At 46.4% G+C, this 13,319-nt stretch overlaps 1 protein-coding gene across 1 annotated transcript in view; it reads left to right on the top strand.

The window, feature by feature from the left end:
• The window catches only part of TAF8 (TATA-box binding protein associated factor 8), a 30,709-nt gene extending 23,377 nt beyond the window's left edge, over positions 1-7,332 (top strand). The window contains exons 6-8 of the mRNA XM_040424115.1: positions 383-530; positions 5,167-5,309; positions 6,591-7,332. Of these exons, the coding sequence (XP_040280049.1) occupies positions 383-530; positions 5,167-5,309; positions 6,591-6,722 (423 nt within the window). The 3' untranslated portion in view covers positions 6,723-7,332. The remainder of the gene's footprint in view (positions 1-382; positions 531-5,166; positions 5,310-6,590) is intronic.
• Positions 7,333-13,319: the final 5,987 nt, after the last annotated feature.

Here is a 13,319-nt window from a genome sequence, read left to right on the forward strand (position 1 = left end):
ACTGGAACTACACTTGACTGACAACATTGTAGGGGACAATGTCCGCAGCTCTGCTCACATTGAAGTGAGTGGTGACTAGTGGTGTGTAGTTGCAGCACTGACTTCCGGTGACCGAGCTACAACCAAACAGCTGATCTATGAGGGAGAGTGGTGTCGGGCCCCTGCTAAACAGCTACTAATGGCCTTTCCTGGGAATAGGTCGTTACTTAAAGGCTGGACAATCCCTTTAAAACTAAGTTTTAAAGGGATTGCCAAGAGGGGCTTATCACATAGTAATAATATCATTTATATGGGTCACATTTTATGTGCTTTTTACTTTGGATAAAAGTCTTCTTTAAGATTTTCTTTAAGCTAATTTGGCTTCTTCTTTTTCTTTACAAAGACCTGTCGTGAGCCAGTTGCAGATTACCAAGTCTTGAGAGAAAAAGCAGCATCTCAGCGTAGAGACGTGGAAAGAGCACTTACACGATTTATGGCTAAGACAGGCGAGACACAGAGTCTATTTAAAGATGACACAAGCACTTTTCCTTGTAAGATAACTTAATATTAACTCTCTGTTCAGTCCATATTACTGTCACAGTGTTCATAACTTCATCTTCTTATTATTGTTCTATTACCTGTGTACTGTGTAAAGGGGTGTTCCAGTAATGCATTTTGTGCCCATAGCTTCCATGTCTTATTCATACTTACATGCTCCTCACCTCTTCAGTAAAGCGCTCGTGTTCCCACTCGTCTATCTTCTGGGCCCCAGCTTGTTTTCTATGGCCAGTTATGGACATGGTCAAATGTGCCGCCGCAGCCAATGATTGACTTCACTGATGATGTGTCCCCAAATGGCATGTTACAGCTAAAGCCAGTCATAAGCCTAAGCGATGCACAGGTCATGTCTGTATCCAGTCGGAAGAAAACAAGCTGGGGACCAGAAAAAGGACCGGCTGTAACCAGCATGCAGGTTTGAAGTGAAGCAGGCAAGTATGAATCTTTCAATAGGTAATGCAGGCTATGGCTCATAGGTACAAAACTCATTAATACAGAAAAAAACAAAAAACCTTTAAAGGGTTATTGCAGCTGATAATGTTAATTACTGATCCATTAGATAAATAATATATTTTAGGCCAGACACCAATAATGAAATTCAATGTAGATGAATGTAAAGTTATGCAGGTACCTATAATTTACATGTCCTGGCAGGTAACACCGGGAAGGATTTGGGTGTACTTGTAGATCATAGACTAAACAGTTTGCAATATCAATCAGCTGCTTCTAAAGCCTGCATTAGACAGGCAGATTTTCTGCCAGATGATCGCTAACGAACGTTTGTAGTAACGCTAGCAATCATCTGGCATTGTAATACTACTGCTGATTACCCGATGAACGAGCAAGCGCAGTCCAAATTCAAATCTTTTGACAGGTTTAAAAATTATAATTTGCAGGCGGCAGATCGTGGTGTCTAATCACGATCTGCTGCCGGCAAATAACGATTCAGTATAGGGAAGAGCGATGGTATAACGATCAATCCTCCCTATAATGAGGAGGAGATTGCTGCATGTAATTGCAGCTGTCTCCTCCACTATAGAGCAGGCGATTGCCGGGGCCGGGAAGAAACACTTCCTTCCCGACAGTTGCCGACAGAATTGGGCTGTCTAATACAGCCTTAAGGCCAGCAGAATATTGTCATGTACACTGAGCAAAAATATAAACGCAACACTTTAGGTTTTGCTCCCATTTTGCATGAGCTGAACTCAAAGATCTGAAATATTTTTTACATACACAAAAGACCCATTACTCTCAGATATTGTTCACAAATCTGTCTAAATCTGTGTTACTGAGCACTTCTCCTTTGCCGAGATAATCCATCCCACCTCACAGGTGTGGCATATAAAGGTGCTGATAGGACAGCATGAATATTGCTCAGGTGTGCCTTAGACTTCCCACAATAAAAGACCACTCTGAAATATGCGCAGTTTTGCCTTACTGGGGGGGGCTCAGAAAACCAGTCAGTATCTGGTGTGGCCACCATTTGCCTCACGCAGTGCAACACATCTCCGTCGCATGGAGTTGATCAGGTTGTTGATTGTGGCCTGTGGAATGTTGGTCCACTCTTCTTCAATAGCTGTGCGAAGTTGCAGAATATTGGCAGGAACTGGAACACACTGTCGTATACGCCGATCCGGAGCATCCCAAGCATGCTCAATGGGTGACATGTCAGTTGAGTATGCTGGCCATGCAAGAACTGTGATGTTTTCAGCTTCCAGGAATTGTGTACAGATCCTTGCAATATGGGGCCGTGCATTATCATGCTGCAACATAAGGTGATGGTCGTGGATGAATGGCACAACAATGGGCCTCAGGATCTCGTCACGGTATCTCTGTGCATTCAAAATGCCATTAATAAAATGCATCTGTGTTCGTTGTCCATAACATACGCCTGCCCATACCATAACCCCACCGCCACCATGGGCCACTCCATCCACAACGTTGATGTCAGCAAACCGCTCACCCACACGACGCCACACACGCTGTCTACCATCTGCTCTGAACAGTGAAAACCGGGACTCAACCGTGAACAGAACGCCTCTCCAACGTGCCAGACGCCATCGAATGTGAGCATTTGCCTACTCAAGTCTGTTACGACGATGAACCGCAGTCAGGTCCAGACCCCGATGAGGACGACGAGCAGATGAGCTTCCCTGAGACGGTTTCTGACAGTTTGTGCAGAAATTCTTTGGTTATGAAACCGATTGTTGCTGCAGCTGTCCGGGTGGCTGGTCTCAGACAATCATATAGGTAAACATGCTGGATGTGGAGGTCCTGGGCTGGTGTGGTTACACGTGGTCTGCACTTGTGAGGCTGTTTGGATTGGATGTACTGCCAAATTCTCTGAAACGCCTTTGGAAACGGCTTATGGTAGAGAAATGAACATTCATCGCACGGGCAACAGCTCTGGTAGACATTCCTGCAGTCAGCATGCCAATTGCACGCTCCCTCAAATGTTGCAACATCTGTGGCATTGTGCTGTGTGATTTCAGAGTGGCCTTTTATTGTGGGCAGTCTAAGGCACACCTGTGCAATATTCATGCTGTCTAATCAGCACCTTGATATGCCACGCCTGTGAGGTGGGAGGGATTATCTCGGTAAAGAAGTGCTCACTAACACAGATTTAGACAGATTTGTGAACAATATCTGAGAGTAATGGGTCTTTTGTGTATGTAGAAAATGTTTCAGATCTTTGAGTTCAGCTCATGCAAAATGGGAGCAAAACCGAACGTGTTGTGTTTATATTTTTGCTCACTGTATTAAAGGGAACCTGTCACCGGGATTTTGGGTATAGAGCTGAGGACATGGGTTGCTAGATGGCCGCTAGCACATCCGCAATATACAGTCCCCATAGCTCTGTGTGCTTTTATTGTTTAAAAAAACCCGATTTGATACATATGCAAATTAACCTGAGATGAGTCAGAGCTTGAAAATATGACTCTTCTCTGGTCACACAAGTAAGATAGGACTCTTTTATGTTAATTTGCATATGTATCAAATCTTTTTTTTTACACAATAAAAGCACACAGACCTATGGGGACTGGGTATTGCGGATGTGCTAGCGGCCATCTAGCAACCCATATCCTCAGCTCTATACCCAAAATCCAGGTGACAGGTTCCCTTTAACGCGAGACAGGGATGTAATATGACCACTTTACAAAGCTTTTGTACTGTGTTCCGTTTCGCAAAATGGGGTTCCGTTGTTCCGTGATCAGTTTCCGTTTTTGCTTCCGTGTGTCTTCCTTTATTTTTGGAGGATCACCAGACATGAAGGAAAGTAAAAAAAAAGTCGAAGTCAAGTTTGCCATGCAAATGATAGGAAAAAAACAGACGCGGATGACAATCTTGTGTGCCTCCGCGTTTTTTCACGGACCCATTGACTTGAATAGGTCCGCGAACCATTTTCCGTGATAAAAATAGGACAGGTTATATTTTTTTGACGGACTGGAACCACGGATGCGGATGACAAACAGTGCATTAGCCGAGTTTTCAACTGACCCATTGAAAGTCAATGGGTCCGCAGAAAATCACAAAAAACGGAAGAACGGACACGGAATATAACAACAACGGTTGTGTGCATGAGGCCTAATTTGAAATATGCAGTTCAGTTCTTGGCAGCAGTTCAAAGAAAGGATGCCCTGGAGCTATAAAAAGTAGAAAGAGCAACTAAATTGATAATAGGCATGGAGGGTTGTAGATATGAGAAAGATTAAAATAATTAAAGTGGTTCTCTGGGAATAATGTGGGAGATTTATCAAGACAGGCGCTTTGTCCGCCAGTCTTGATATCCCCTGCACTGACGGAGGATGCACCACATTTATGACGAGGCCTCATCATCCTTCAATTTGATTGCCTAAACAGAAATCAACAACAACTCAGAGCTGCCGTAGATTTCTTGCTTCATTTGCACCAGAAAACATAAAGATAAATTTGTCTCTGCTGTTCACCATGCCCCTTCCCACCTTTGCCACTCCCCTTTTTGGAAAGTGGCGAGGATGGTGTAAAAAAAAAAAAGCACTTGCGACTTTTTTTCTCTCAAAAAGTCGCATTTAAGAAGTCACAAAAACACTGCTTGTGACTTTTTAAAGCCACTTTTCTGGAGAAAGAGAAATTATAAATCTCAATTTGTAAAGTTAAAGACACTTGCGCTGCCATAGGGTGCTCTCTGAGGTTGATGTATTCACCAGAATTGCCGCTGCCTGATATTAGGGGTGAGAGTCCAGCCTGATCTCACCAATAGTAAGTAACTGATTGCTAAACCTGCTGGTAGAATAGCGGCGCTGGCACAGAGAGGATAAAAAGATCATACATATATACAGGACACTTACGGCAATGTCTCTACCTGTATTTGATGGACGATCGTTCAGTAGTGCATTGTAGTCCTGTTATTCCAAGCAGCGCTGTACATATCTAGTAGAACGCTTCTGGCTCTTACTCGCACCTCGCGCGCTGCTCCGGCCAGTAGCTAACGCACACGTGGAGGAGCCTGCAGGGATGAGTCCAGGAGCGTCTTCGTGAGACGTCACAACTTGTGAAGGATAGGTTATCAGTATTAAACACTCAGACTACCTCTAAATATTTTTATGTAAGACCTGTGCCTTGACTCTCTTATGTTCTGCTATACCCCAGTGATTGCTGCTCGTCCTATGTCCATTCCGTATTTGAATGCTCTTCTCCCATCGGAGCTAGAACTACAGCAGGTTGAGGAAACGGACTCTTCTGAGCAAGACGATCAGACTGATAATGAGAACCTCTCCATGCACCTTCAGGTAGTATATACAGTATTGAGAGACTTTGGGGGTTATTTACTAAACACAAATACGCCTAAATTAGGTGTATTTCTGGCGCAGATTGCAATCTGCGACTTCTCCCCGCCTGGTTTAGGCGTAGAAAATGGTCTAAATGTAAGACAGCTAGGAAGCCGTCTTACATTTAGGGCTGTTTCACACAAGCAGATGCCGTGCGTGTCATACTCAGCGTGAATGACAGCCCAGCTGTGCTCTGGACAGCAGAGACATGGAGCATTAATATGATTGATAATGCTCTTTGCCTCTCTTTGATCTTTTAACTACAAAATCACAGTGCGATAAAGTTGTCAACATGATTTTGTAGTAAAAAGATCACAGAGAGGCTGTCCATTGCAGGGCTTGGCTGTCATTCACGCTACGGATGACACGCACGGCATCCGCTCGTGTGAAACAGCCCTTAGAAGCGGCGGTGGATCCGCCGAAGTTTTGTAGAGGCCCGCACCCCTAAATAACTTCGGTGGATCCACCGCTAGTGTAGGGCTTTATTAAGACCGGAGTCTAAAACGCTGGTCTTAATAAATGTGCCCCTTTATGTCTGTGTTTTTTTCTGACTAACATATCTCTGTTTATTTTCTTTTTTTTTCTTTTGCACAGTTACATTTCTATTCTTTTTTAACTTTTTTGAGCTTTTTACTTTTATTGTATTTTAGACAGCTAACATTGGGATTTCGAAGTTATACCATATCATTTCTTATGCGTTTAACCCACCTATTGCCAAGCATAGTACATATTTAATATGTCATGACTTTAAACACTGATTATAGGGCTAGAGCTTAAACCTTGGTGGTTCACACAACCTGTCAGCTCTCCTGGCGTGTTTGTTTTAGTAAATAATTCTCTATAATATAACAGTTTTGGAGCATTTTTCTTTCTTCAGACTGAGTTGTTCCTTTCCTCCTATACATTTCTAAATTGACAACCATGGCTTTTGGCCACATTGTGTCTGTATTAGTGTTGCCGCACATGGCGCCACTCTGAAGCCTGCAGCTTTCTGAATTTAATGGCTGTGCGGTTTGGTAGGTGCAATAACAGTTTTTAGGCAAAATTTTGTGGCCACTTAATCAGTTTAGAAGCTGCAGAATCCACTGTGCAATTGCAATCTGAGGTAACCACTCTGGATCTCTACACACTTGTCTAGATCTGGTGTGGATACCTCTTTTACATAAGGGCTGGTAAAAGAATGGAAACTGTTTTTCTGTTGTTTGTTCACTCTACTAATATTTCTACTTTTGTTCTACCTTGTAGGATGAGTCAGGCGCTGAAAAAGAAAATTCGTCAGTTCTGCAGCAGAATTCAATGAAGGGTGGCGAGGAGACCCTGATAGATAATCCTTACCTGCGACCTGTCAAAAAACCTAAATTAAGACGTAAAAAGTAACGGCATCACAAATCAGAAGGGAAGGTTTTCTGAGGACAGTTAGACTGCTTGATTGGAAAATGATGAAGAGTGTGCAGTGCGCACTTACTACCTCTACCCTTTGCATTTTTGCAGTTGGGCTTTCTCAATTATTTGGATCTTCTATGGGTGGCTATGCTATATTGTTCTGAGCAATTAAATAATCTCCATCAAGAAGGAAATCGTAGGACAGATCACCTAAGACCTCATGCACACAACCTTATCTTTCATCTATCTGCATTCTTTGTGGAGAGCACACTGACCTACTTATTTCTATGGTGCCATGCACACATCCATGTTATTTTGCAGATCTGTGTGTCTGTTCTGCTAATTTTCTGTTGATAGGAGTGAGAAAAATGCAGAATGCACCTGTAAGGTATCAGTTTTTTGCTGATCCACTGTTTGCAGACTGAAATATGGACGAGGCTACGCGCATAAGGGCCTAACACTGTCAAAAGAAGCTTTCCGGTGAGCAGTGATCTTTTCTTTGTTTTGTTTTTTTCTATCACTCTTTCTTTTTTTATATAAATAGATATGTGTGCCACGTTTTGGGCATTGTACTAAATTTCATAATTAAAAAATGGAAATTGTGTACCTGTGTAAAGCTGTAGGTTACTTTAGGATTGTAAGAGATAAAATATGTGCACACATAAAGACACATTTAATAATTAATGGATCTAAGGGATCGCTCTCTCTCAGGGGTCGGCACTGTCAGACTCCTCCTCAGACAACCAGGTTCAAGTCCAAATGGTGCTTTATTTTGGCTCTTCAGCACCAGCACAAACATTAACATCAAAACAAACTCCTGCCCATTTGGGCTCTACCTAAGACAAAGTTCTGATCTAGCTCATCTATTGATCGCAGGTCACACACAGGGAATCAGGCTTTAATAGCCAGAAAGCCAGCCAGCTACCTAGGCTTTTCCAGGCATAGTCCCACACGGGGGAGAGATCCGGTTTCACACAGCCTCATGGCCCCTCAGCCCTCCTGGCTGAGACCACACAGCGTTTCTGCAGGCTTCCCCCGCTCTAGGGTCATTTCCTCTCTCTCAGACTCATACACTGAGGGTTGGTTTATCACTCATTGATTACAGCCCAGTTGACCTCACCTGTGATCTCCTCAGCTAAAGGCAATACGTGTACTGGAAGGGTGTGCACTGGCAGATCCCACTACTAAACCTACCCACCAGTCAAATAAAATCCAGCCCAGAACATAATCTAGACAAAACTGTCTCAGCAAACTACACTTTACTGAAACCACTGCAGCTTTCTGGATTTTAGGTATCATTTCTTCTGGGTGGGATATACAGGCCTTCCAGCACTATACTGTACACATTACTACACTAAATAATGCAAACAATAGAAGAAATGAATAGAAAATAATTCAGGTAAACAATACATTACATGGGTAAGACAAACAGCATAAAGGCTTTCTAACATGGACCAATTATAATTGCCTACGTAATTGCACCTCCGATCACCCAATGAATGAGCAAACGCCTAATGAGGATTCATTGATATGGCACACATGATCATTTCTGGGTAGCAGATAGTCCTGTGTAAACAAGGATCTGCTACCCAGAACAAATGAATTTGTCTGGGGATGAGCGATCACAATAACAGTCGCTTGTCCCATTACAGCGGAGTTGATTGTTGAATGTAAATACAGCTCTCACCTCTGCTCACAATCTACCAGTTATCACGCAGCAGAGTTTTGTTTGTGTGTATATAATATTTTTGTGTGTATGTATAATATCTGTGCTGCAGAGCTGTGTGTATAACATGCATACTGTTCTGTGTCTTTATAATGTGCATACTGCAGAGCTGTGTGTGTGTATTTGTATAATTTCATGATCATGGAGTGTGAAAAAATGGCTAAAAAAAATCTAGCAGAAGAAGCATGGCGGGACACTACAGAGCAAAGACAGGATACATTTACTTGGGTAGGTGCATTTAATGAGGTAACTACTGTTACGAAATCGGCTTGTGACTGACGAAGATAGCCACTGAGCAATAGGAGTTGACACTTGTGAGCAGTTAATTGGAGTTAACACATAAAGTTTCAGGTAAAGTTACAGATATTCCAAGTCCCGTATTGAAGCAAATCCAGAAAGAGAGAACCCCTCAGCTTGTTCTCACACCTCCCAACAACTGACTACTACCCCCAGTCTCAGAGACATGCAGAAACACATCTGCCCCTCCCCCCGCGGAGAGGATTGCTTTGAAGCATTGCCAAATCCCTGTAGAAGTGTAGAGTTCCCAAACCTAACCTTTCCTGAGGGTCAGAGAGGTCATCAGCATACCTCATCTCTGGTGCCAGGGAGAAGTGAAGACCATCACTGCAACCCCAACTATGTAATACATCACACACTGACTAATAAAAGTAGCACATATTCCACTGTGACACCGACATGACCAGCAGATGACACACTAAGGTTATTAAGAGCTTGCAAAACTATTAAAGGGCCACTAAACCCTGAAAAACAAGAATAATGAAGCATAACCTGCTCTGGAAGGTTTGTATTCTTTTCTTCATAGACATCTGCAAGATGCTGCAGAAAGCTGCTAAATAAATATCCAGTGAAGGGTCTCCTTTATCTCTTCATCTCCATTATCGGCTGGAGACCGACAGTGTGAAAGAGTATGGACTCTGCAAAACGTCAGCAGCTTCTCACAAATCCTCCCAGCAGTGCACAGAAGTGAAGGATCTTTAAGGACCTTAGTGGTCACGATGTTGGCAGAGTTCCTGTGCTCTATGTGTGAGGTTGGTGGTAGTCAGATACTAACCTTCTCCATGTAATAACCACTGATTGGACATGCTTAGATTTGTAGTTCTCTCTTCTTAGCACTCTTCATGTAATGTTTTACAGTCTGTACATGCTGGGAGTTGTTCTCTCCTCTTATAGCCCTTTCCATGTAGCTTAACAGTCTGGACATGCTGGGGGTTGTATTTCTCTTCTTATACCCCTCTCCATGTTACGTTTAACAGCCTGTACATGCTGAGAGTTAAAGTTCTTTACTCTTATACTCTTGCCCCTATAATGTCCACTATGCCCAATAATAACCTTCTCCATGTAATGACCACTGATCGAACATGCTAGGAGTTGTAGTTCTCGCATCTTAGCCCACTTCATGTAATATTTTACAGTATGTACATGCTGGGAGTTGTAGTTCTCTCCTCATACCCCTGTCCATGTAATGCTTAACAGTCAACATGGTGGGGGTTGTAGTTCTCTCTTTCTCGTACTTTTTTCTATTGGGGGACACAGACCATAGGTATAGCTTAGAGGTATTAGTAGGAGGGACACTATGCAAATATAAAAGAGAGCTCCTCCTCCTTGGGCTATACCCCCAGGCTCCACCAGGAGGAACTCAGTCTTTGCTTAGTGTCTGATGAAGGAGGATGACACTTTTTTTATTCTACTCCTTTTTGTTATTTTCTTCTAGATGGGGACACAGGTCGGCATAGCGCCTTCCTGGTCCCCCGTGGAGTGCCCGCCGCCGTTTTCGGACGCTGCCTGGCTGCCTCTATTTGTCCCCCAAGAAGACAAGTGGATCCGGGCTCGACCTGTTAGCTCCGGCATCCCACCAGCTCCTGGGTCACCTGCTGCTGCCCTCCATCCAGAGCACTGAACTCAGGTGAGTCAGATGTCTGAAGAGGTGAGCCCAGCTGGTATCGATCTGAGGGAGAAGACTTCAGGAGCAGATAAGTATACTACAAGACTCTCTGCCCCACCCCCACCCACCCTGTCTGATACCTATGGGCCGCCTGGGTGAATGGGGAATTGGGTGTATTCTGTCTGGGGCGCTGGGGCTTCTGGAGGCACTTTATTAAGGGCATATACCCTTACTGGGTCTCATCATCACTCGGCTCCCACTTTTCCATGCGGTGTCTCTGTTCTCTGAGCGGCGCCGCTTTCTACTACCGCAGCAGCACACACCAGCGGCGGATCTCCTGCTTCTGCGGGGGCCATCCGACTCCTCTGCAGGGGGTGCTGTACCTTCATTAACCCCCGCTACACCGCGTTCGGTGTCGGGGGCCATTTTTTCATATAACACAGGCAGTGAAGCGCGCGCTCTTTTCATGCTTCTATGGCACATCCTGGGGGCGGAGCCTCCGGCTCTTTCCTCTGTCTGATAAGAAGTTCCTCACGCCGTGTGGCTGCTCCCCTGCTCCTCTCTGGTGGTTTTTGCTGTGCTGTGCTGTGCCTGGGTGGTAGGACTTTTCAGCTTCTAGCTGCTGCTTCTAGATCTTTTTTTGTGGGTTGCCATCATGCCTAAGCGTAAGTCTGTTAAGACCTCTTCTCAGACCCCAATAGGGTCCTGTATGGAGTGTCTTCTTCCACTTTCGGTCACTGGTACCTGTGCCTCCTGCCCTGTCTCTGAACAGGATCGCCCTTCTCCCCCTTCTCTTATCCAGACCAGCCCACCCCTGGCCCCTGCGGAGTCTGCGGCTCCCGCTTGGGCATCCGCCATGTCCAGTGCGGCCGCTGATTTGGCCTTAGTCGCTAAGGCAGCCATGTCCTTTATGGAACGTATGGCAGTTTCCAACCCTGTGGCACCTTCCACTCCGTCTCCCCCCAGGGAGCGCAGGTCTGAAGGGGAATTGTCCGGCTCGGACGAGGTCATGGAGCGGGACCCTCCGCCTAAGCTCTCCACCATGGTGGCTGACTTAGTAGCGGCTGTCCGTGACACCTTTAATCTCCAAGGGGATTCTCCCCCTTCCACTAGGAGGGAGTTCGCCCCTTTCCCACCCAAAAAACCGGAGGCTGCCGTCTTTCCGATCCTTGAGGAATTTTCCGCGGTCATATCCAAGGCTTCGGACCGTCCTAATCAAAAGTTTTCTGCCACCAAACGCATGGATACTCTTTATCCTTTTCCGGCGGACAGTGTGGAGAAGTGGTCTTCTCCCCCTAAGGTGGATCCCCGGTGGCCAGGTTAGCCAAAAACACGGCCCTCCCTGTCCTTGACGGCTCCTCTCTACAGGACGCTGTGGACAGGCGCCTAGATTCTCTTTCCAAATCCATCTTCTCACTGGCGGGCACGTCCCTGCGACCTGCCTTTGCCTCGGCATGGGTGGCCAGAGCTCTTTCGGTGTGGTTGCAGCGCCACCACCAAGACCTGGCAGAACAAGATACGTCTGCTGACACACTGGATTTGGTTCTCCAGATGTCTCAGGCTTCCAAGTTCCTCTGCGAGGCTTCCATGGACATTGGTTCCCTCTTTGCCCGCAGTTCAGCCCTCTCGGTCATTCAGCGCAGAGAGGTCTGGTTGAAGGTATGGGACGCCGACGCTTCTTCCAAGCGTTCCCTTGCTAACTTCCCCTTTTGAGGGTTCCAGACTTTTTGGGGCTCAACTGGACGAGTTAATCTCTGCCGCTACTGGGGGCAAGAGCACTCATCTTCCCCAACTTAGGTCCAAACGCCCCTTTCGGACCAGGTCTTCTGGTTCCCGGCACCAGTCCTTTCGCCGCTTCTCTTCTAGCAGGACGTCGTCTGCTTTCTCCGCTGGGGGGTCACAGGACTCCTGCAAGAAGCCCTCCTTCAAGCCCCAGCCTTCCTGGCGCCCGAGGGCGCAGTCGGCCCGACCTGCTGCCCCCAAGCAGTCTTCCGCATGAAGGGACGCCCCCACCCCTTGTGGTGGGGGGCCGCCTGCTCTCTTCTCAGCAGGTTTGGAGGGCTCATGTTCAGGATGCCTGGGCTCTGGAAGTTGTAACGTCGGGTTACAAGATAGAGTTCGCGTCCAGGCCGCCGGAACGTTTTTTCCCTTCTCGCGTTCCGGGGGATCCGGCCCGAGCCTCGGATCTCTTGATGGCAGTTTCTTCCCTTCTGGACCGGGGGGTTATTACCCCAGTTCCCCCTGAGGAACAGGGCACAGGTTTCTATTCAAACCTGTTCGTAGTCCCAAAGAAGGAGGGGTCGGTGCGTCCGATCCTGGATCTGAAACTGCTCAACAAGTTTCTGCGGGTGCGGAGGTTTCGAATGGAATCCCCACGCTCCGTTATTGTTTCTCTTCTTCCAGGGGAGTTCCTCGGGTCCGTGGACATCCAGGACGCCTATCTGCATGTCCCTATCGCAGAATCTCACCAACGATTCCTGCGTTTCGCCATTGGTGGCCGGCACTATCAGTTTGTCGCCCTTCCTTTCGGATTAGCGACCGCTCCTCGGGTCTTTACGAAGATCCTAGCGCCGCTCATGGCGCTTCTTCGCACCAGGGGCATTCCTGTGCTGCCCTACCTGGACGACATCCTGATAAAGGCCCCCTCTCTTCCGCAGGCCGAGGACTGCGTCCGGATTACTGTTCAGACTCTGGAACAGTTTGGCTGGTTGATCAACTTCCCAAAATCCTCTCTCCTCCCGTCCCAGAAGCTCTCCTTCCTCGGGATGGTTTTGGATACCTTGGCCGCCAAAGTTTTTCTTCCAGTCTCCAAGTCCTCCCAGATCCAGGGGGCAGTGTCGCACCTGTTGCACTCCCCGGGTCTCTCCATCCGGGAATGCATGCGGGTCCTGGGTCTTATGGTAGCCTCTTTCGAGGCCATTCCATATGCCCAGTTTCACACTCGTTTGCTGCAACAGGAGAT

The sequence above is a fragment of the Bufo bufo genome, chromosome 3 (genome assembly GCF_905171765.1).
Source record: "Bufo bufo chromosome 3, aBufBuf1.1, whole genome shotgun sequence".
Taxonomy (NCBI): domain Eukaryota; kingdom Metazoa; phylum Chordata; class Amphibia; order Anura; family Bufonidae; genus Bufo; species Bufo bufo.